Genomic DNA, 25,261 nt, shown 5'->3' with positions numbered 1-25,261 from the left:
GAATTTTAAAAAATGTATTTTTAAAAAAAAGAGTGAAACAGCTAGTCTCAGTAATATACATTCCCCAAATCTAACCACCAAGTGTGGGATCTAACCCCCTCGCCTTGGAGACCTCGGGCGAGCACCGTTCAGTGCTGGTCTCCACAAATGGGGACCAGATGGAATGGCACTCATAGGGGTCTCCGAGGGGATCGGAGGCCCCAAGTGCATGCCCTCTGGGCAGAGTGGCACTTCTGGTGCCATCTGGGAACTTTGACACTGTGGTGGGATTAGATCAGGGAGGTATGCGGAGGCCCGAGGAGACTCTTATAGTGTGTTGGGGAAGGGGGGGGCAGGTCGTGTCAGAACATCGAGAGTTTGGGATGCCATTTTGAAATGGCAACCCGATCTCTCACTACACAGGAGTTCTGGCGAGTGGGGCTCCTCAGTGCAGGGAACAAGGCCTCATCGGGGAATTCCCCACTGAGGCCCCCGATCTACTCGGATGGGCGTTGGATAGTGGGGTGTTTCTCGACGCTCCGAGTACTGGGAAACACCCAGCTAATCATGCACTACAAGAGTCTGTCCCCATTCAGGTAGATTGTGCCCTCTATATTCCTGCCTGAACAGCAGGATAGACTCGCAAGGTGGTGTGGGCGGGGGAGGAGGAAGAAGAAAGTCCAGTATGAGAGCCCTGAGGAATCATCAGCATTGACTGCAGAGCATAAATCTTATAGCTTCAGGCGAAAGAAGGTTAAAGGAACCTTTACTGATTGCCACCTATGTGGGAAGTGGTGGTGCAGTGGTATTGTCACTGAATTAGTAATCCAGAGACCCAGAGTAATGTTCTGGGGACCCAGAAACTAATCTCACCATGGTAGAAGGTGAAATTTGAATACAATAAAAACCTGGAATTTATAAACTCTAATGACGAATCCATTGCCGATTGCTGTAAAAACCCATCTGGTTCACTAATGTCCTTTAGAGAAGGGAATCTGTCGTCCTTACTAGGTCTGGCCGACATGTGACCCCAGCAATGACCCTTAACTGCACTCTGAAATGACCCAGTAAGTCACTCGGTTCATGGACAATTAGGGACGGATGTGCACTTCCAATGAAAACATTTTTAAAAACTCTAATCGACCTGGAGCCACATAACTGATCAATTAGAATTTCTCCCTGCAGAGCATTTGGAGAAAATTCTGCGAGAAACAAGAGCACAGAATGCACTTGGATGGTAGACCTCCATGTCTACCTCGAAGACTGGCTTCGTAGTACTCAACGGGGTCAATTCGCTCAATTGGCTGGACAGCTGGTTTGTGATGCAGAGCGAGGCCAGCAGCGCGGGTTCCATTCCCATACCGACGGAGGTTATCCATGAAGGCCCCGCCTGCGGTGTGGTGACCCTCAGGTTAAATCACCACCAGTCAGCTCGAAAAGGGGCGAGCAGCCTATGGCACTCCGGGATTATGACTTTCATTTCAGTAATGTGATCATTGGCAAGAGTCCTGGAGACTTTGTTGCATGGAAAAATGTCCCACGACACTTCAGAAACAGAAAAGAAGATACCAACAGATGCTGAAACAAAGAAGGGAGGGGTGACCAAAAGCTTGTTCAAAGAGTAGGTTTTAAACAGGGCCTTAAAGAAGGAGAGGAAGGTTTAGGAGAGGGTGGCTGACAGCTGCCAATAGGGTGGGCACTGAGAGGAAAATCACAAAGGTTCAAAGAGATCTACAATAGTTTAATACCGAGCAGACAAGTCCATGAAAGTTCAAATATGAGGGTGGAAATAATAAGATTATGGGCAGTAGAATCTGTGTTAAGCTGAAGTTTATGGAAGGCCAGTCAGGAGAACATTGCTAGCTCCATACTCAACTATTCCAAAGATTGGTTGAGGGTTTCAACAGCAGCGCTCCACCCGGAAAAGGGGGAGGGTGCGGTTAATCATGTCAAAGGCTGCAGAGGGGTTGAAGAAGATTAGTGCACAACGGTCATATTCTTAGCTGCTGTAAGCCTGCACTCACCAAGTGAATTTGGGATGCCACTTTGATTGAATGCCATTGAAGCATTTCCATAAATCTCCAGCTGCTTGCTGCCATGGTGACTTTGCCTGTGCTGCTTTCTCAATCGCTTGGAGCCAAAGTGGCCTCGCCCAATGCGGAATGTCCCATTAGAAAGGTTGCTCGCGTGCCCAATGAGCTTCTGAAACACGGAGATGTGACTGTCGATGAACTGTTTTAAAGCTGACACATCTGACTGCACAGTCTCCACCGACTTTGTAACCAATTCCTTCATTTGCTCCAAACTCTGATTGAAGTAAGGGTCTTCATTGTTGCAGTTGGATTCCAGTTTAATTACTTTCAAATTCAACATCTCAATGTCTTTTTTAATGCTTGATATTTCACTGGAATCATATTTTGAATCGTCCATCTGTTCCTTTTCCAACGCTTCATGGTTTGCTTCCATGTGTTCAAGGGAAAAGCGGTCTCTATCACCCATTTCTGAAGAGTTTGCCTTCAAAAGGCTTCCTTCATTACCAGAACCAATTAATTCATTAACTCCATCATTTGAGCTGCCCTCTTCAAGCACCTGCACTCTGCTGTTGATGTCTTGCAAAATTATCTTGTGGGTAGCAATGTCTTTCTCTGTCTCACTGAGATTCTGATATAAAGTGCTAATAGAAAGCTTTTGAAGCTCTGTTGCACCATCCGATGTGATCTCCAATATGTCCTGCCCCGTCACACTCTGCAGAATGATTGTGTGCCTCAAAGCATCTTCCAAAAGGGAACTGAAGGAGCTATTGAGGTATCTGATGTGCGAATTCATTGCGGCATCCATTTTTTTTAAATGCCTAATTTCTCCCATAATCATTGTGGAGTTCTGCTCGAGTGTTGTGATGTCCCCAGTTAGAGTGTTGATTTTTTCCTCTTGTGAGTACAAGAGATTCTGGACATCCTGATGTCTTTGTTGGGAAGACCTGAACAGGTCTTGAACAGAATAATTTAAATTAATTCTCAGGTCCAGCTCCTGCTGCTTAACATCAGTCAGATCAAAGTACATTTTCTCCATAAAGTTACTGGCGTTCCTTAGGCTGTCAGCAAACAAGCCATAATCCGCAATTAACTTCTGACAGTCACAAAGTTGGTCATCTTCAGTCATTCTGTATACCCTTTGTTTCATTTCTTTCACGTCGCTGTCAAGGTTGTAAAGAAGTTCCTCGTGACTTGAACTTCGATGGTTAAAGGAAACATTCAGCCTCAGAACGTTCTCTGTAAAACCCACACTGGTCTCGGTCAGTTTTTGATTCATCTCTCTCTCCAGGCTAGCGACCAGTTGTGCATAATTTGACCCCTGCTCCTTCAGTTGTTGCTGCAAATCCGTAATCACCTTCGATGCAGGGTGACATGATCCACAGATTCGATTTAAGTGAGTAATATTCCTCGAATGAACCTCAATGGTTTCCCTAAGTTGGTCAAAGCCCTGTTTTGGCATTCCTGTGACCGCTTTTGAGTCACACGGTGAACAGGATTTTGAGCCTTTGAGCTCAGTGACCTTTGCGAGATCTTTTAATGTGTTGACTTCTTGCCATAGCCTGTCTTGCTCACTCTTAATCTCAGCTGTTGTGTTATCTAGAATATGCGATTTAATCTGAATCATCTTCTGACTGCGCTTGACTTTTAGATCTGTCTCTGCCTTAATGATGGTTAGGTTGTGGTCAAGGTTAACCTTCTGGGCATGCAATTCGTAATCTAATTTCTGTTGTTGATCATCCAACATGTTTCCAATCTTCTGCAGCTGCTCTGTGTTCTCATCAAGTTTTGATTGTAATTTGGCGCTGATTTCCTCCAGTTCCCTTTGAGGTATTCGCTGTTTCGTGAGCTCATTAATGTTCTTCCTGTTGACTTCTATGCCTTGTGATAAATTGAGGACCATGTCAGACATGTCCTGCATTCTTTTGCTAAAGGTTGTCCACAAGGAATGAAGGTGCTTTCTCAAGTAATTTTCAACATGAGGTTTTAATATATCCTGAAGCATTGGAAATTCTGCAAAATCAAAGAAATGTTACATGTAAGACATTTTGTTGCAATTTGGGGGAAGAGTTGACATTGATATTTTCACTGGACTAGTAAACTGCAGATCCAGAGTAATGCTTTGGGGACCCAGGTTCAAATCTCACCACTGCAGGTGGTGAAATTTGAATTCAAGAAAAATCTGGAATTAAAAGTCTAATGATGACCATGAAACCATTGTCGATTGTCCCATCTGGTTCACTAATGTGAACTAATGTAAGGGGCACTAATGTAAGGGGCAGCACGGTAGCACAGTGGTTAGCACTGTTGCTTCACAGCTCCAGGGTCCCAGGTACGATTCCCGGCTTGGGTCACTGTCTGTGCGGAGTCTGCACATCCTCCCCGTGTGTGCGTGGGTTTCCTCCGGGTGCTCCGGTTTCCTCCCACAGTCCAAAGATGTGCAGGTTAGGTGGATTGGCCATAATAAATTGCCCTTAGTGTCCAAAATTGCCCTTAGTGTTGGGTGGGGTTACTGGGTTATGGGGATAGGGTGGAGGTGTTGACCTTGAGTAGGGTGCTCTTTCCAAGAGCTGGTGCAGACTCGATGGGCCGAATGGCCTCCTTCTGCACTGTAAATTCTATGATAATCTATGATGATGTCCTTTAGGGAAGAAAATCTGCCACCTTTACCTGGTCTGGCCTACATGTGACTCCAGATCCACAGCAATGTGGTTGACTCTTAAATGCCCTCCGGGATGGGCAATAAATGCTGGCCCGGCCCACGACGCCCACATCCCATGAACAGAAAGAAAAAAATTTGCAATGCCCTTCAACAACAGTCGCAGGTTGGATCTTTACAAAGGCACCTATGGAGGGAAACGGCTCGGAGCATAAGGAAGAGTGATGGATGTGGAGATGAACCAAACACAAATACAAAATAATTTAAGGAACTTTTGAGGTTGACAGCAAGGTGGTTTGGTTGAGGAGGAGAGCTCCAGGATGGTGGAGCTGGACTTAACAGTAAGAAAGGGTGCAGAATGGAACAAACCGCCCAGGAACTTCAGCTAAGAAATTCAGGGGTGGGCTCGAGAGATTTTGAAATGGAAGACAAGAGACTTGTCGTCATTGTTCTGGAGGACAGAGGTGATGGGAGTGTGGAACTCACGAGAAACCGAACTCCAGAGCCAAAGTTCCTAAAAGTGGAGTTTGTGAAAGATGGATGAAGCGATTTGGTGACGATAGCATTTAAAAAGCAAACCAATGTAATGAAGTTATAGATGACGGTCAACAGTGTCTGGAGAAGGATGGGAAATGTACAAAATAGGAGCGGCGGTAGGCCATTCGGCCCCTTGAACCTGCTCCACTATTCAATGAGATCATGGCTGATCCGTTTGCGTTTCGAATTCCACGTTCCATCTACTCCCCATGACATTTGGTTGCCTTGGCTGATAAGAATCTATCTGTCCCCGCCTTAAAAATGTTCAGTGAGCCCCCCCCCCCCCCCCCCCCCCCAGCCCAGCCCAGGTTCGGATCACATCCATGTCCAACTTGTCAAGGCCATTCAGGATCTCTTGTAATTCAATTAAGTCACCCCTCACTCTTTTATAATCCAATTAAGTCACCCCTCACTCTTTTATAATCCAATTAAGTCACCCCTCACTCTCTTATAATTCAATTAAGTCACCCCTCACTCTTCCACACTCCAGTAGCGATAACCCCATTCCAGTTTTCAATCTAGTGAACCTCCTCCAAACAGCCTCCAATGCCTTTACGTTCTTCCTTAAGAAAATTGCAATTTCTCATCCAACTCCATAAAACTTACATTTATCAATATATGGTCACACTATTTACGACTTTAAATCCACTCCCGTTGTGTTTTTATTTTTCTTGCTTTTCAGCTCATGGCAAAAATAAAGGTTCCCCTCCCATCCCCATGGTTACAGCGTTGCTAACGCCATAGACTCGTCCAATCACCTCATTCATGCGAATATAAAGACCAGGAGCAGGATCAGACCACATGGCCCACGGAGCCTGCTCCGCCATTCAATACGGTCATTGCTGGTCTTGGGGCTTCAGTTCCATTTTTCCGCCCGCTCTCCACATCCCGTGATTTTCCGAGAGACCAGAAATCCATCAATCCCACCGCCTTGAATATATTCACTGTTGCAGCATTTACAGCAGGCACCCATGCCTTGTTCCCCTGTGTAGTTCAAAGTTCCGTGAACCCATGTCATTGGTCCGCACACTCGCCCTCGGTGCCACATATAACGGGCGCACCCATGCCACAAACCTTCCCAGGACGTCAAACAGGTATCGCCACTCCACTCGGTCAAATGCTTTCTCCACATCAATGGACACCACTACCTTTGGTACCTGAGCTCCTGACAGGATCATAATCACATTTAACAGCCGCCTTGTATTGCTAGGAAGCTGCCTGCCCTTTACGAAGCCTGTTTGGTCCTCAGCAACCACTCCTGGGACAGATTCTTCCGCCACCAACTTAGCCAGCACCTTCACGTTTGTATTTAACATCGATATGGGCCTATACAACCCACATTCCAAAAGGTCCTTCCCCCCCCCCCTTTTTGGTATTAACTTGATCGTTGCCCCCAAGAGATATGGTGCCAGGTCTGTCGCAAACTCATTATAAAATTCCGCCGGATAGCCATCGGGCCCCGGAGCCTTCCCCGACTTCATGCCCTTTATACTGTCAATATCCCCCAGGGCCGTGCCTCAATGCCTGCCTCTTCTCTGTTCAGGAGGAACCCAGCTGTGGAAACTCCAGTTCATCTAAGAGCCATCCCATGTCCCGTTCTTCACCACCACCACCCCACCCCCCCCAAAACCGCCCTGTCCAGCTCCTTATAATACTCCCTGAACGCATCACTTATCTTCCCCGGCTACCCTTTGGATACTCCAGGGTTTCCCTTTGTTTGGGGGTCCGCCAACATGGTCGTTCCTGACGCTGTTGTTTTTGCTGCTGCCATGTGCCACCTGTTGTGGCCAGCATCCCCCCCCCCCCCCCCCTCTTGGGTCTCTGTCTAACTCCGGGGGTATGGGAAAGCTCTCCCTCCCGACCAGCTTACCCAGCATCAGGGCCACATATTGGGTGAGGTTCCTGCCCCCGATACCGTCCAGCAGACCTACGACACAGTGGTTTTGACGACGCGACAGTTGTCCTGGTCCTCGACCTTCCCCTTCAGTGTCCCTTGCGTCAGCACCCTCCTTGCTATTTCTGACTCCAAGGAGGCGATTTGGTCACCTCTGGTCTGTCGCTACTTTCTCCATGTCTCTGCTCGGGTCTGGCTCATATTTAGTGAATATTCACTGTATCGTCCACCTCCAATGCAAGCACATCCTCAGTTCAGTTGTGAAGTTGCTGCACTGCCATGAGATACAACTCTCATCCCCTTTGTCCTGCCCAGTACACCAGCTCGAGCATGAGGAGAAGTTAGCTGATTTGATCAATGGGTCTCTCTTGGTGTTCTGAAAACAGCCACTAGAGGGTGGAAGTGGGCAATGCTGGGTGATTGTTTCCCCCCCCCCCTCATGTTGGTTTTTAATTAATTTAAATACTTGCAGTGTCCACGGAGTGTCTTTAGGTGTCACTGTTCTCAAGGGCAAAATCTAGTGGTCAAAGCTGACGCTATTGTCTGCAGAACATAGCCACATCTTTGAATGTTTGCAATGAATTTGCACTCTCTGCATGGGTTTCCTCCGGGTGCTCCGGTTTCCTCCCACAGTCCAAAGCTGTGGAGGCTAGGTGGATTGGCCGTGCTAAATTGCCCTCAGTATCCAAAAAAGGTTAGGTGGGGTTACGGGGATAGCGTGGAGTTGTGGGCATAGGGTGGAGGTGTGGGGATAGGGTGGAGGTGTGGGCTTGGGTGGGGTGCTCTTTCCAAGGGCCGGTGCAGGCTCGATGGGCCGAATGGCCTCCTTCTGCACTGTAAACTACGATTCTATGAATGTGCCAACGACACAGAATCTTCTGGCACAGAGGGGAGACCGATGGGCCCGCCACGTCTGCGCTTTGAAAGATGTCCAATCTCTAACCATCTCATGCCTGTGTCTGAACCGTTACTAGGTCCCTATTACCACCTCGAGGGGGTCAAAATGGTACTAATATTGCTCACTGAGCCCAACCTCCCCGCAAAGCACCTCCCACCCTCCCCCCACTGCTTCCACTATTTAGCGCCAGTAAAAGTGACCACAAAGCTGTTGGATTGTTGTTAAAAACCCAATTATTTCCATTCGGGGTGGAGATCAGCTCTCCTTACACTGCCGCCCCTCCTCTCCCCCGGCCTGTATGTGACTCTAGACCCAGGCTAACCCTTAGCCGCGTAGGCAAGCAAACCATTCAGTTAAACTGACTTAAAACCCTACTGCAAACAGCAGTTCACGAAGATGGCCCAATAAATACATAAAAAATATAAAATAATCGCTTATTGTCACGAGTAGGCTTCAATGAAGCCCCTGGTCGCCACATTCCGGAGGCCGGTGTGGGAATTGAGTCCGAGCTGCTGGCCTTGTTCTGCATTGCAAGCCGGCTGTTTAGCCCACTGTGCTAAACCTGCCCCTGCCGGCGTTGCCGTGGCGCCCAGATCTGTGGAATTGATATTTGAAAATCCTACACCGCCCATTGCGCAGCAGTGAGGGAGAGAGATCCAGTCACAGCTGCTGATGAAGGAGGGCTCCCTGCCGCAGCCGCTCAGAGCGCGCGCGCGCGCACACACGCAAACCAAGATTCCGGCCGCAGTGTACCTGTTCCGTTGTCCTTGTTTCCCGCTGAGGGGTTAACTTTCGTCAGGTTATTCAACAGCTCTTGAAAGGCCTGTGTGGAGGCGGTGGTGACGGAAACGTCGTCCTGCACCTGATGCAGCTTCCAATCCAGATCCTGCCGGTCCTCAGTTGATGTCGCAGGTTCTGCTGCATCAGAAGGGAGAAAGCGGCATCAATGAGAAAATGCAACATTGCCGTGAGAACGCAGCGTAGCCACTCACCGCTGAACCGCCACTAAAGCCTGAAAAGGCCAACTACTGAAGGCGCTGGAAAATGGGTTCAGAATAGATAGGTGCTTAGGGGCGGCGCAGTGGGTTAGCACTGCTGCCTCACGGCGCCGAGGTCCCAGGTTCGATCCCGGCTCTGGGTCACGGCCCGTGTGGAGTTTGCACATTCTCCCCGTGTCTGCGTGGGTTTTGCCCCCACAGCCCAAAGATGTGCAGGCTAGGTGGATTGGCCACGCTAAATCCTTAATTGGAAAAACTGAATTGGGTACTTTAAATTTTTTTTTTTAAAGTACAGATAGGTGCTTCGTGGCACGATGATAGAATCACTACAGTGCAGAAGGAGGCCAATCGGCCCATCGAATCTGCGGCGACCCTTTGAAAGAGCATCCTACCCGTGTCCATATCCTGCGTCCTATCCCCGTTACCTAATCTGCACACCCCTGGACACTAAGGGACAATTTATCATGGCCAATCCACCTAACCCACACATTGATGGGCCGAAGGGCCTCTTTTCTGTGCTGTAAAACTCTCCGCCACTGTCCCTTCTTTACATTGTTTCTCTTCCTCTCTCCACATACTCCATGACCTGCTGAGTATCTTCAGCACGTCCTGTCTACACTCCATTAAGACAAGAGTAAATGCAATTCAGAAATTTCCTGGGTGAATGAAGACTATGGTCCGCTTTGTTCACCTTCCACCAGCCTGGGAGTTGCAAGGAGTTGTTGACTAATCACAGCACCATCTCCTTTAATGAGTCGACAACAAGTCCATAATGAAGGAAATTAACCACTACCGATGGAGGGTTTTGAGAACCATTGGCCCAGAATGGCCCTTTTCACAACCAAGCACATTTACATTGTGTACGCTACACCAAAATGTTATTTTCTTAAAAATCTACCTAATTTCCAGCTGAATGAGTCTGTGCTACCTGCTTCCACCGTCTCTCGAGGGAGGCATTCTATTTCTTGGTCACTCAGCTGGGATAGTTTGGAAATCAACGATCTTGTGGAATAGGCCAAAATGGAGCAAGAGGCCCCAAAGAGTGATTGCTGGTTGGACTGAGGTAACTGATCTTAAACCCCAACCTTGCCGCTTGAGTGGTGCCACTGCTCCCGGGTCTATTAGGATTATTACGGGGATATCAGCCAGAGCTCCATCCCAGCTCGCAATTCCAAGAATGTGCGCGAGCGGGTGTGCATGGGTGTCTGGCGGGATCTGGTTTGAATACGATGCACTCCACAGTCAAATAGCTTCCCTAGACTCGAGCCTGAGGGTGACCTGTTGGACAGGAGGACGAACACTGGGGCAAGTCTCCATAGATGTGTACCTGACCAGGGGTCAGAGCTTTATGGGAGAGAAACCGAGCTGGGGACTATGTTATTCTCTAAGTCTGAATAAAGATTGTAGACTTCCAGTTAACACACATACGTTATTCAATGGGTTTGTTCTGTTTCCAGATCTTAACTAGATGTAATACAGTCAAGAGGTATGGACCAGTGAAGCTAAGGTAAACTGCCTATGCTGAGCTGTCTCTGCTGCTGCTCACTAGCCCTGTGCTTCTGAAAGAGGCGGATCCTCCCTTGGGCTGGACCCTTTATACCCGTCTCCGATGCTGCCCTCTAGTGATGCTGTGGCTGTTACATCTGTCTGTAGTCCCTGGTGTATGTGCAGATGTATGTACAGATGTACAGATCACTACAGGGACAGAAGAATCTGGAGCAGGCATTTTCAAAGTGGGGGGCGCGACCTGCGGCTGGGTCGCCGGCGGGTGTCGGGAGGGTCGCGGAGCCGTCCGTCCCAGCGCTCCCAATTGTACAAATTCGAGCGCAACCGGCGCAGCAGCCGGCTTTTAACTGTGCTGGCTGCGAGCGGCCTTCAAAAAGACTGCGACCATACAAAACAAAATGTGGCCGCACTGCGCATGCATGCCCGCTCACGGTGTGCATGCGCAGAGTTTTGCGCGTGCATGTCCGCTCATCGCTTTTTATACGGCCTCAGCCTTTTTGAAGGCCGCTCCCAGGTGGCATTGTTAAAAGCCGGCTGCAAAAAGTTCGGGGAGAATGATGTGATGAACAGGTTGTCAAAGATGTCACGGACACGTGACAAAGCGAATGTCTGAAGAATAATCATAATATAATAATAACCTTTTATTGTCACAAGTATGAAGTTACTGTGAAAAGCCCCTAGTTGCCACATTCAAGCGCCTGTTCGGGGAGGCTGGTATGGGAATTGAACCCGCGCTGCTGGCCTTGTTCTGCATCACAAACCAGCTGTCTAGCCCACTGAGCTAAACCAATATTGACAGTACGGACCCAAAACATTAACTGTTTCTCTTCGACAAAGGGACTGTTAATGATAGTGTTAAAATAAAGAAGGCACTAATAGTGGCATAAAGGGGGGACTGCAGAATCCCTTTGCCTTTTGTTCCTGGGCTATTTGATCAACCTCGAGGGCAAAAGGCCAAGTGTTTGCAACCCTCCAGGAGCCGTCTGGTTCTAGCTGCTCCACATCCAGTTAACCCAGGACATCTGGGGGGCTTGAATTGTTTGAGCAGTTCCCAAGTCACCGACAAGTACAAGAATGAACAGCCGCAAAGGTTTCCTGGGAATTGCAGAGGATTTGATGGATTAAATGCAGAGGCTTCCTGTATAGGGGGGGGGGGGGAGCTCAGGCTTCCTGCCTGGGAGCTGCTGATTTAGATTTTGCTCTGTGACTGGCCACACAGTCTGTGCCGCCACACCTCTCTCCCGAGACAACAGACACAATAAAGTTTACTCCAGGGACCATTACTGGAACTGGCAATTAGACTTGTTTTCTGCTCACTGCTGGCCTCTCCGTTAGAGGGAGGTTCATTCAATTCAATGCAACCATCCAACTGTTCCCTTTCCCCCGCTCCGCACCCCCTGGTCGTTATATTTAGAATCCATTTGAAGTAGTTTCAGTTTGTCCATTGCTTATAACAGACTGATCTTTTTTTAAAATATATTTTTATTCAAACCAGGGCGTGCATAACATGATTGCATCATCACTCAAGGACACAATACAATCCTCACAGTTTGACCTTGTCTCCCCTTAACCCCCGCCCCGCACCCGCTCACAACAAACCGACAAGAACAACATCTCATCCAGAATCTCCCCCCCCCCACTCCGCGGAGACCCTCAGGGCAAACGTAATCTTTTCCAGTTTAAGGAATCTTGCTACATCCCCCAGAAATTACTCTCCCAAAAACGCTGTAGATGCTGGGGGAGGGCCAATTTTAATTTTCAAGACTGCAATCGTAGATTTTTGTTTCGCTTTATCAAGAGTTCCGAAGGAAATGCCGAAATATGAATTCAGGGTTACAGATCGGCCATCAGTCGACTCGAGGGGCTGAATGGCCTATTCCTCTTCCTTGGATTGGATTGGATTTGGATTTGTTTATTGTCACGTGTACCGAGGTACAGTGAAAAGTATTTTTCTGCGAGGAGCTCAACAGATCATTAAGTACATGAAAAGAAAAGGGAATAAAAGAAAATACATAATAGGGCAACACAAGGTATACAATGTAACTACATAACACCAGCATCGGATGAAGCATACAGGGTGTAGTGTTAATGACGTCTGTCCATAAGACGGTCATTTAGGAGTCCTTAGGGTCCTAAATCTCCTCCCTCACTGTTAACTCACCAACTCGGAGGTACGGGGGGGAATGAAAATCGCTTATTGTCGCAAGTAGGCTTCAAATTAAGTTACTGTGAAAAGCCCCTAGTCGCCACATTCGGGCGCCTGTTCGGGGAGGCTGGTACGGGAATTGAACCGTGCTGCTGGCCTGCCTTGGTCTGCTTTCAAAGCCAGCGATTTAGCCCTGTGCTAAACAGCCCCTCAGCCCTGTGCTTAAACAGGCCCTCTAATCAGAGTGGAGGGAGGGGGGGGGGGGGGGATGCTATACTCCCATCGATGGGGAGTGTGCAATGGATTCCAAGGCCGACTCGCACTGCTCCCGGTGCTCCCGAATCATTAAGATTAGCTCCCGGGATCCCTGGAAATTCGCACCAACCCCGCCCCCCCCAATTCCCAAACCTCACTCCAGCCGCGTGAGTCACTCCGTCTGCATTCAGGACCAGGTTCCTGGCAAGTGACCTGGAGTGGCAGAGCAACGTGGGGCAGAGTCTATAATAATATACCAACGTCAATTGGCTTCGGGCCTTGGTGAATATAATCAAATAGGTTAATTGTGTGGTGATATACATCACTGTAAGTACACAGAGGGTTAATTTTTTTTTAAAAATATAATTATTAAAGTTTTTTAACAAAACCAAACAATTTTTTCCAATTACAAACAATAAACCCCCCCCCACAGGTTTGATAGAAACACATCACACCCACCACGTGGATTGTAGCAGACTGGTTCGTCAGTCTGAGTAGCTATAGCAGGATTAACAGTTGCGTCGAATCCAAGTAGGAGAATTGTTACTAGTTTAATAAATGTGTTAAAGCTGCAAGTCTGAACCTTCCTTTGTCAGAGTGCACATCAAGGAAGCAGCTTATGGTACGTCAAGAGCGTAACAAAACATGGTTCCAGGAGTGAACTGTTTCAATCCATATAGTTAACACTCAGCAAACAGCGACTACCAGCAACAGCAGCCAGGCAAGGTGATGTTCGAGATTCCGGTTCCACAGCAGCCCAGGTACCACGGCAATCAGTGAAAACTGCCATTGGTTCCGGCAGAGATTCGAGATACCTGGTAGCGTCCGACCTAGATGGCGTGGCGGATGCAGAGAAAATAAAGCTTCGACTTACCATCGCGGGTCCAGAAGCAGCTGAAATCTTCCAGACCTTCAAATACTCAAAGCGACAAAACAAGAGCGATTTCCAGGTAGTCGTGAAAAAATTCCAGGAATTCTTCGAGGAACATACAAGAAGAAAAGGTAAAAGAGGCGCCAAAACTCACCGCGAGGTAGGCTTGCGGCAACGAACGGCAGTTTTGAATTGCAGCCATCTCGGAAAAGGTGCTGCACGTGCGCAGTTGCGGGAAGAGCGGACAGAACGGGAAGGTCCGTTTGCGCATGCGCAAGAAGCCGCGCAATTGAGAACAAGGCCCCAAGTAAAGGAACAGCAATCTGCGCATGCGCAATCACTTGCTACGCACTACGTCACATGCTTCATGACGTCAGAGGCTCCGGACCACGCCCCCTTAAAGGGGAAATGTCCCAAAACACACACACACAATTAAAGCCTCAAAACCAGATTCTTTCACCTGGAACGACAACACAATGCCAGAACTTCGACCAATAGCTGAAAGTAACCTCCGCAGAACCCTGCAACAAGCAGTTAGCACCGCCCAAAGAGATGATACAGTCCTTGAAGACTACGACTCAGACCTTGAATTCTTCTTTGGACATCGTGAGCCCAATGCCAGCTCCGACACAAAGCGTGATGATATGGTCTTGGAAGACATCGACTCAGAGGAAGCTTTCAGCTTGGGAGGCTACCCCAGTACCAAACCCGAACCACAACTAGACGTGTTGCACATTGACGACCCCGACGACGAGTTCTTCGGATTTGGGGATCTTCAGCACCGCAGATATGACATCCCGACTCGTGAGTGCAGGATTATGCTGCGGCCTGACACCAAGAGACAGAGAGCGGTACAAGCCCACAGAGAGCGGCCTGCTGCCGCACAGAGTGTGGTCCACGCACCGTGAAGGGTCCCCGACTCCACACAGAGAGTGGTCCACGCACCACAAAGGCTCCCAGCCTCCACAGAGAAAGTGATGAAAGACTCCACAGCAAGACAGCTGCACGTTTCCACACAGAAAGTGACTCCAGTGACCCAAGCCTCCACAGCGAGCTCGTGGACAGCCTCCACGATAGGAGCAACGCAAGACTCCAGAGCGCAGTCCTTGCATGATCAAGCAGTGATGACAGTCTCCACAGCGAGACCAATGCACAATTCCACACAAGGAACGCTGCAAGACTCCACAGAGGGAGTGACACTTTCCTCGACAGCGAGCTCGTGGACGGACTCCATGATGGAAGGAACGCAAGACTCCAGAGCACAGTCTTGCATGAACAAGACCATGAGGGTCTAGCAACCTCCTCTGAGCAACCAGCAGCAGACGATGCAGGTCTGCCACGCTCAAGTGAACAGCAAGAAGACACTGAGACTCTACCCGCTGTATGTGCGACAAGTGACGACGGCATCCCACTTCCCATACCAGATGTGCAACATGACAGACCTCAGCTAGAATGTACAGAGGCACTCAACAATCACAGTGAGACTACTGGTGACTCCGTTGACACTACGTTACTTCAAACCTCATTCGCTCCACAAGCAAATGCATTTCTGAATGTTTTGACTCCGGACGGGGAGCATCACAAAACTTCAGACGATTCAAGTGAACCTGAAATGACTCCGGATGGGGAGCATCAAGAAACCTCAGCTGACTCAAGTGAACCTGCAATGACTCCGGACTGGGAGCGTCAAGACACCAAAGCTGATTCAGGTGAACCAGAAAGGGCTCCAGACGGGGAGCATCGACAAGCCAAAACTGACTCAGGTGAAACAGACCAGACTCCAGACGGGGAGCATCGGGTACAGAGGAGATTTACCAGGATGTTGCCTGGTATGGAGGGAAAATCTTATGAGGAAAGGCTGATGGACTTGAGGTTGTTTTCGTTGGAGAGAAGAAGGTTAAGAGGAGACTTAATAGAGGCATACAAAATGATCAGAGGGTTAGATAGGGTGGACAGTGAGAGCCTTCTCCCGCGGATGGAAATGGCTAGCACGAGGGGACATAGCTTTAAACTGAGGGATAATAGATATAGGACAGAGGTCAGAGGTAGGTTCTTTACGCAAAGAGTAGTGAGGCCGTGGAATGCCCTACCTGCTACAGTAGTGAACTCGCCAACATTGAGGGCATTTAAAAGTTTATTGGATAAACATATGGATGATAATGGCATAGTGTAAATTAGATGGCTTTTGTTTCGGTGCAACATCGTGGGCCGAAGGGCCTGTACTGCACTGTATCGTTCTATGTTCTATGTTCTAAGCCAAAGCTGATTCACGTAAGCCGGACATGACTCCAGACGGGGAGCGCCGCAAACTCAGTGACGCCACGCTCAAAGAAACAGCAGATGCCATAAAAGACGCTGACACGAGTAACTGTGTGAAGGACTCGTATTATCCACAGAGTGTGGTCCTTGAGCGCAGCAAACACAACAAAACCAACCACCACAACAACAACATCAAAGACAATAGAAAGAAGTGTACCAAAGGCAACACCATCGACAACAAGCACAACAAAAACAACACCAATGGAACTACGACTGGTACGACACGGTACAACTCTGCAAATGAGGGACACTGTTACTCTCAGCTCAGTACAATGACATACCATGGCAGGGCGATGCATCTTACCAATTCACGTTTGCTGCACTACCAACAGGCAACCTGGCTTTCCGGACAGATGCCATCAAGAATTACCACCACAAGCATCGAAAGAAAGAAAGAGTCCACCTCAGCCAACAAAGTGATTTGACCACTTCTTGGTTCCGTAAGCACAGGGACACTGACGGCGTTTACAAAGCAATGCCACCATCAACATCACCAACTCACCAGCCAAACAAGAAAGCCACTCGACCATATTAATTACTGAACTTTGTACTCATGCATATGATTTGGACTTATTGTTTAATGATCACTGTTATCATAACTTGTACATAGCATCACTCATCTACCTAGTTTGTTCAATTTTCTTTAACACTGTACAGAAAATATGTAACACAAAAAAGGGGGGATGTGGTGATATACATCACTAAGTACACAAAGAGTTAATGTACATACACTACATCTAGCTAGACACTAGAGGGAACACCAGAGACATGACACACAAGCAGTCAACCAATAGGTCAGTAAGATAGGACACGACCAATGGGCAGTCACGATACACACAGGTGACACTACCACAGGAGGGCATTACACCAACCCATATAAAAGGACACATCACACATGCTCAGTCTCTTTCCAGTGGAAACTCTCAGTGAGTACAGACACAGGGTTGATTGAACATCACACCCACCACGTGGATTGTAGCAGACTGGTTAGTCAGTCTGAGTAGCTACAGCAGGATTAACAGCAGCATCGAATCCAAGTAGGAGAATTGTTAATAGTTTAATAAACGTGTTGAAGCTATCTCCAAGTCTGAACCTTCCTTTGTCAGAGTGCATATCAAGGAAGCAGCTTAAGTTACGTCAAGAGCATAACAAAACAAATGTCTTATTGGCCTCGAGAGTAGAGGCTTAAAGAAAGTGTAGCATTTCAGATTAGATTTTTCTTTAAAATGCAGTGTTATCATGATCTGGAATGCAGGGTCTGTAATGGTGGTGGAGGACAATGCAGGGTCTGTAATGGTGGTGGAAGACAATGCAGGGTCTGTAATGGTGGTGGAAGACAATGCAGGGTCTATAGTGGTGGTGGAAGACAATGCAGGGTCTGTAATGGTGGTGGAAGACAATGCAGGGTCTGTAATGGCGGTGGAAGACAATGCAGGGTCTGTAATGGCGGTGGAAGACAATGCAGGGTCTGTAATGGCGGTGGAAGACAATGCAGGGCCTGTAATGGCGGTGGAAGACAATGCAGGGTCTATAGTGGTGGTGGAAGACAATGCAGGGTCTATAATGGCGGTGGAAGACAATGCAGGGTCTGTAATGGCGGTGGAAGACAATGCAGGGTCTGTAATGGCGGTGGAAGACAATGCAGGGCCTGTAATGGCGGTGGAAGACAATGCAGGGTCTATAATGGCGGTGGAAGACAATGCAGGGTCTGTAATGGCGGTGGAAGACAATGCAGGGTCTGTAATGGCAGTGGAAGACAACGCAGGGTCTGTAATGGCGGTGGAAGATGATGCAGGGTCTATAGTGGTGGTGGAAGACAATGCAGGGTCTGTAATGGCGGTGGAAGACAATGCAGGGTCTATAGTGGCGGTGGAAGACAATGCAGGGTCTGTAATGGCGGTGGAAGACAATGCAGGGTCTGTAATGGCGGTGGAAGACAATGCAGGGTCTGTAATGGTGGTGGAAGACAATGCAGGGTCTGTAATGGTGGTGGAAGACAATGCAGGGTCTGTAATGGCGATGGAAGACAATGCAGGGCCTGTAATGGCGGTGGAAGACAATGCAGGGTCTATAATGGCGGTGGAAGACAATGCAGGGTCTGTAATGGCGGTGGAAGACGATGCAGGGTCTGTAATGGCAGTGGAAGACGACGCAGGGTCTGTAATGGCGGTGGAAGATGATGCAGGGTCTATAATGGTGGTGGAAGACAATGCAGGGTCTGTAATGGCGGTGGAAGACAATGCAGGGTCTGTAATGGTGGTGGAAGACAATGCAGGGTCTATAATGGCGGTGGAAGACAATGCAGGGTCTATAATGGCGGTGGAAGACAATGCAGGGCCTGTAATGGCGGTGGAAGACAATGCAGGGTCTGTAATGGCGGTGGAAGACAATGCAGGGTCTGTAATGGCGGTGGAAGACAATGCAGGGTCTATAATGGCGGTGGAAGACAATGCAGGGTCTGTAATGGCGGTGGAAGACAATGCAGGGTCTGTAATGGCGGTGGAAGACAATGCAGGGTCTGTAATGGTGGTGGAAGACAATGCAGGGTCTATAGTGGCGGTGGAAGACAATGCAGGGTCTGTAATGGCGGTGGAAGACAATGCAGGGTCTGTAATGGTGGTGGAAGACAATGCAGGGTCTGTAATGGCGGTGGAAGACAATGCAGGGGCTATAATGGCGGTGGAAGACAATGCAGGGGTTATAATGGCGGTGGAAGACAATGCAGGGTCTAGAATGGTGGTAGAAGCCGGTTGAGCAGTAACTTTCAAAGGGGGATTAGATCAATCCTTTAAAAGAACAAACTTGGAAGACTATGTAGAACGGACCGGAGAGTGAGTTTAATATCAGAGCCTCCGTCTCTGGCTTCCTGTTGCCGAATTCTTGCTCTCGAGCACCAACCTCGCAATGAATTTGCCCAAGTGCCCATAGAATCTCTACAGTGTAGAAGGAGGCCATTCAGTCCAGCGAGTCTGCACCTACCCTCTGGAAGAGCACCCTACCTCAGCCCACTCCCCCGCCCTATCATAACCGCACCTAATCTTTGGACACGGGGGAAATTTTGACATGGCCAATCCACCTAACCTGCACATCTTTGGGCTGTGGGAGGAAACCGGAGCACCCGGAGGAAACCCACGCAGACACGGGGAGAGCGAGCAGACTCCGCACAGACAGTCACCCGAGGCCAGAATTGAACCCGGGTCCCTGGCGCTGTGAGGCAGCAGTGCCAACCACTGTGCCACCCTTCGTGCATTAAATATCGCTCGGACCTCGGCGCCCCCAAGCACTCTTGGTTCCAAAATGGGACAATGCTTCAGACCAACTCCAGCATTGTGGTGTGGCAAGGTGGCAACGAGAGCGAGATCTCAATGAAACCGGAGAACACCAGTGGGCACAGAGATCACTGCTGACTGGAGTCCAAAATTTGACAAGGACAGTAAAGGCATAATTTGTAATCATCAAAGTTGCTGCACAGCCACGCCACTGGCCTTGCCAGCTGAAATCCTTGCAGAGTATCTACAAACACGAGCAATAGTGACTATTCTGAATGTGGTTGATTCTCAAACAGGGCAGCTAAGGATGGGCAATGGACACTGGCCCAGCCAGTGACGGACGCATCCCGCAAATGATTTTTTTTTTAAAGAAAGGTTGTCCATCGTTATTTAATCTGGTGAGGAAGTGGGATTTTTTGGAATTTTCTCACACCGAGATGAAGGATGTTTGCAATGAGGAATTGGACACTTCTCTAGCGTTCTTCCCCACCTGGTGTTAACATCAAGCAGGGTCCATATCCAACTGCAGCACAGCTCAGATCATCGTTTTCAGTCCAATCCTGCCCATTTCAAGTTGCGTGTGAGGTGTGTATGGGTGTGGAGGTGGGGGGGGGGGGGGGGGGAGGTTGTGTATGAGGAACATCGCATTAACAAGAATTAACAAAAGCTCAGTTGTAGACATTTTTTCTCAATTGAAATGTAACTTACTTGGGTTTATGATTTCTCCCAAGACTTGCTCTCCTCCCAGTTCCCCCTTTAGGGAGGCTAGTGCAGTCAGCGCCTCAGGAGCTGGGGAGGAAACAGAATAGTTAAAACCATTCCAATTCTTTCCATTCTACAGTGTTCCACCTCAAACCATTCCTTAAGTCGGGAGCACTCGAGCGAGGTTCAGATTGTTTTTTCTCCTGTGGGTGCTCTTTATATTCAGTGATGGGTGATGGGCAGTTTCAAACAGACGTGTGCCTTTTGCCTCCAATGCTCCATGGACGTGGGGCTTTCCCCATGTACCCCAAATGTGCCAGTGAGCGGGCACTTAGAAATTGGCACATCAATGGATAGAGGCAATCGAAGCAGGGAGTCGGTTATAGTGGCAAAAAACTCAATTGGTGTTTGGAAAGGAGCATAAAAGGGGAAGCATTAAAAATGGAAAGGGTAAGGCAGCACGATGGCGCAGTGGTTAGCACTGCTGCTTCACGGCACCGAGGAACCAGGTTCAATCCCGGCTCTGGGTCACTATCCGTGTGGAGTTTGCACATTCTCCCCGTGTCTGCGTGGGTCTCACCCCCACAACCCAAAGATGTGCAGGGTAGGTGAAGCTAAATTGCCCCTTAAGTGGAAAATAAGAATTGTAGACTCTAAATTAAAACAAAAGTGGATAGGATAAAGAACCCAAACACCAGGCAACTGATGGAGCAGCTCCAAGGCCCATTCCCCATCTGCTAGTTGCTAAGGTACTTGTGACTCTTCTGCCCCATCTTTATTCATTCATGGATGTGGCAGACCGGGTAAGGTGTTATGGGTCCGGGTTTACAGAACCCCAAAGTGTTTCATGGAGTTCAACCGCCCCACAACTTTTAATAGATTGTGGGGTGGGAAGCACACGGCGTACTCTCCAGGTGTGCTACAGCAATTATGGACAAATGGTTTTTAAAACAAAACAATGTTTATTCTATGAACTCAATTTAACCTTTCAAAAACAAACATTAAATATCTTAACACCCATTACTTCAAAGATAACCCCCAAAACTACAACACTAAATAATCCTTCAAACTGTTCCTTTAAACATCCAAAAGACTTCAAACCTTCAAAAACAGACATAAGGTTACATTCAATATATTTATAGTCTTTGGATTTGCAGACATCAACAGACCAGCTCTGTGTTTCCTTCCTGCAGCTCTCAGCAAAACACAGACACTCCCAGCTGCCTCCTCAAACTGAAACCAAAAGCAGAAGTGAGCTCAGCTCCCCCCAACCTCTGACATCACTTCAGTAGTATGATCAGCTCCATTTCTTAAAGGTACATTGCTTAAATATCCATTTCTTAAAGGTACTCTCACATGATAAAGGACGGCAGATTTCCTTCGCTGAAGGGGAACCAGATGAGATTTTATAACAATCGGCGGAAATTGGCATGCCAGACAATGGCAGCTGTTTCAGTCAGCCTCTGCCTATGTTCATGGCCTATGCTGGGGCCCAGAAATTCGCCCCACGTCTCTAAAGTGGGACTTGAATTCAACATCTCCTGTCGGTCCTGAAAAGATCTCGAGATTCTTACTGGCTGATGCTTCCTTCAATCTTATCTCTGTTACGACACCCGGGGCTAGGCCAAGGTGAATTCCAACTCCCCTTCACCTGGAGTTGCAACACAATTGAATTAGCCAATAACTCATAGAAAGTACCCAAAGTCTTTGGCCCTTGGCGGCCCAATAATTACACTCACCAGGTTTGTAAATTCACATAATTACGTTTTATTTATAATGAAATAGATTTTTGTAAAAATATGTTTTATTCCCCTTTTTCACATTTTCTCCCACGTTTACACCCACCAACAATAATCAGTAACAAATATGTCAATCCCCATATCAATAACAACAATTTCATCGTCCCACCAAACCCCAAACATTAGCCCGCATGTTCACATAAACAAATGACAAAAAGGAATTAGGGATCACCCATAGTTGCCATTAACACACACAGCCCCCCATCCCCCCAACCCTTCCACCCCCCCCCCCCAACTAATGTTCGATGTTATCCAGGTCGTGAAAGTGCATGATGAATAATGCCCATGAATTGTAGAACCCTTCAATCCTTCCCCTCAGTTCAAACTTAACCTTCTCAAGAGTCAAGAATTCCAACAGGTCCCCCCGCCACACCAGGGCACAGGGTGGAGAGGCTGCTCTCCATCCCAGCAGGATCCGCCTTCGGGCGATCAACGAGGCGAAGGCTGCAACATCTGCCTCCGCACCCATTTCCTATCCTGGCTGGTCCGACACCCCGAATATGGCCTCCCGGGGGCCCGGGTCCATTTTCACGTGCACCACTTTACAAATTACCCTAAAAACTTCCTTCCAGTAATCCTCTAGCTTTGGACAGGACCAGAAAATATGGACGTGATAAGCCCCCCCCCCCCCCCCCCCCCCCCCCCCCCCCCCCCCGCAATGCTCACAAACATCTTCTACTCCTTCAAAGAATCGGCTCATCCTCGCCCTTGTGAGGTGTGCTCTGTATATCACCTTCACCTGTATCGGCCCCAACCTCACGCACGAGGTGGAGGCATTCACTCTCCGGAGCACCTCACACCAGAACCCCTCCTCCATATCTTCTCACTACTCTTCCTCCCACTTTGCTTTGATAGTTATAATGAAATATACAGCAAAAAGATAACCTTATTTAATTCCTAATCCCCCACTTTAATGTGCCCCCACTATATAGACACACACAGAAAAATAACAAACAAAGAGGGGTGTAAAATAATACGTAAAGTAACAAAAGATAAGAGTCTCTTATAGATGGTTGTTTCTAGCACACCTCCCATCAAGGCTTTCAGTCTGAGATTTCTGTTTCCAGTCTGTAATGATTTTCACTGTAGATTCATTCATTCAGGTTCTATGAAGGTTCAGAAATACAGCAGCTCACAGCATTTCTGGAGAGTGAGAGAAGAGGGAAGGGGAGCAGTCACTCTCAGCTCCTGCTTCCTTGAGCGCCCAGGACCAACACTGCTTTCTTTTGGAAATCATCCCACTCAAGCAGGACCCAATCATCACCTGTTAACCGGGCAGAATACAGCATTTTGGCCAATTCATTGGCCACCAGCCAACCAATCAAACCAAGTCCCACCCCGTTTCTCGGGTGCCACAAAGCCTGAGTTCGACTGCTCGAAAACTAGCACCCTATACAATGTTGCAACTTCTTGAATTCCTCATTCCCTCTGCTGCTTGATTTAAAGACGCAGGTCCATTCACCATCCATGGAGCAAAATGATAATGGGAAAAATATCAAGAACTGGGAAATAATGGAGTAATTCGGAAGGACCTTTATACTTCTGACACAACCCCATGAGCTGGATGGCTGGGGGACCTGGTTAAGGAGGACTCCAAGGCCTAAAATGTAATTAAGGCTTGTTATCAGGTGCGAGGAATAGTGATTCACCCGTCCCGTTGAGGCAGGCGGCACACCGAGGTGGACTTGCGATGAAACTCACCGTGCCTAGGCACAGAGCCTCGAACAATGGGGGGGCCCGTGCCGCTCGGTGTCTGTGGATGCCAATCACAGCCTGATAATCAGCAGGCAATGCAGAAAGACAGCAAACTCTGGTTGAGTCCCCTTCGAGCGGGAATCAGCTTGAAGAGCCCAGCTCCAGCGTGGCACAGGGCATCACGCACAGAGCCTGGAGTCTATCCTTTCCGGGGTGGAGTGGTAGCCAACGCCATTGGGACATTTTCTGAGGAAGAAAAGAAAGTATTCTGCTCTCCTGGTGGAGGGGGCTTCCAGCTTCTGGATGAACAATGTACTGGGACTAGGGCAGCACGAGTGATTAGCACTGTGCCTTCACAGCACCAGGGTACCAGGTTCGATTCCCTGCTGGGTCACTGTCTGTGCAGAGTCTCCATGTTCTCCCCGTGTCTGTGTGGGTTTCCTCCGGGTGCTCCGGTTTCCTCCCACAGTCCAAAGACGTGCAGGTTAGGTGGATTGGCTGTGCTAAATTGACCTTAGTGACCAAAAAAAAAAGGCTGTGAGGGGTTTTTGGGTTACGAGGATGGGGTGCAAGTGAGGGCTTAACTGGGTCGGTGCAGACTCGATGGGCTGAATGGCCTCCTTCTGCACTGTATGTTTTATGTCCCCTGCTGGGAAATATCCTGGTGGATAGACGTTCAAAGGCATCGTGTCCTTTAGAGCCACTCACCACAATGTCCTCACCCTGGGTTTGCTTGAAGGAGCTGGAGATCATTGGCCATCTCCTCATTAAGCCAGAGTTGCCAGAGGCGTTGCTCCGGGTGAGGTGGAGTTAGGAAGAGTGCTTTTCTGAATAGAGACTTCTGTGCCAAGCCCCCCTCCTCCTCCTCCCGCTTCAGAGAGATTACCTTCTGCAACGTTCGCTCCATCTGCTAATTGTGTATTGCACTGAGAAAAGATTATAGCATTCGACCAAGACAACGTTTCCACTTCAAAGAAATCGACTGTACTCATTCGCAGATTTCTTGCCTTTGATCATGTTCTTTTTAATCTAGCTCTACAGAAGGCACTGGCCAAGCTTGTAAAATCCTGCTGTACATTTATCCTTTATCGTGACTTAAGCTTTCTGATGCCTGATTTTATCATGATCTCCATGCTGTCTGGTGTAAAGTTGTTTGGTGTCTCACTTAAGAGGTCTGGAGTCTTGCATAGTTGAATGTAAAACGTTTATCGTTAACACACATCGGTGTTTCTCTCAGGCTGTCTCTGCGCACAATCTAACAGCACGTGACTCTCTGCATCATAATGTGGGCAGCACTATTTCCTCTGTCCCACATGAGCCCTTACTAATTAGCACAATGGTTAGCACTGTTGCTTCACAGCGCCAGTGTCCCAGGTTCGAGTCCCGGCTTGGGTCACTGAGTCTGCACTTTCTCCCCGTGTCTGCGTGGGCTTCCTCTGGGTGTTCTGGTTTCCTTTCACAAGTCCCGAAAGACATGTTTGTTAGATAAATTGGACATTCTGAATTCTCCCTCAGAACAGGCGCCGGAGTGCGGCGACTAGGGGCTTTTCACAGTACATGTGACAGTAATCAAGATTCTGATTATTAACCCAAAGACCCTTATACTGCAGTGTCGTCTATAAACACCTCATTGGTGTCCCACAGCCTTTTCACTCCTCTTCACACTCACTGAATATTACACCCATCGCACCTCCCAACTGTCAC

General features: G+C 48.4%; 1 protein-coding gene across 1 annotated transcript in view; it reads right to left on the bottom strand.

Moving 5' to 3' along the window:
- The window catches only part of LOC140403669 (multimerin-2-like), a 45,266-nt gene that overhangs the window by 6,514 nt on the left and 13,491 nt on the right, over nt 1-25,261 (bottom strand). The window contains exons 4-6 of the mRNA XM_072491829.1: nt 20,070-20,150; nt 8,751-8,915; nt 2,004-4,022 (exon numbers count right to left, since the gene is read on the bottom strand). Coding sequence (XP_072347930.1) covers nt 2,004-4,022; nt 8,751-8,915; nt 20,070-20,150 — 2,265 coding nt within the window. The remainder of the gene's footprint in view (nt 1-2,003; nt 4,023-8,750; nt 8,916-20,069; nt 20,151-25,261) is intronic.

Source organism: Scyliorhinus torazame, chromosome 28, assembly GCF_047496885.1.
Source record: "Scyliorhinus torazame isolate Kashiwa2021f chromosome 28, sScyTor2.1, whole genome shotgun sequence".
Lineage (NCBI taxonomy): Eukaryota > Metazoa > Chordata > Chondrichthyes > Carcharhiniformes > Scyliorhinidae > Scyliorhinus > Scyliorhinus torazame.
This window is presented reverse-complemented; position numbering and strand designations above follow the sequence as displayed.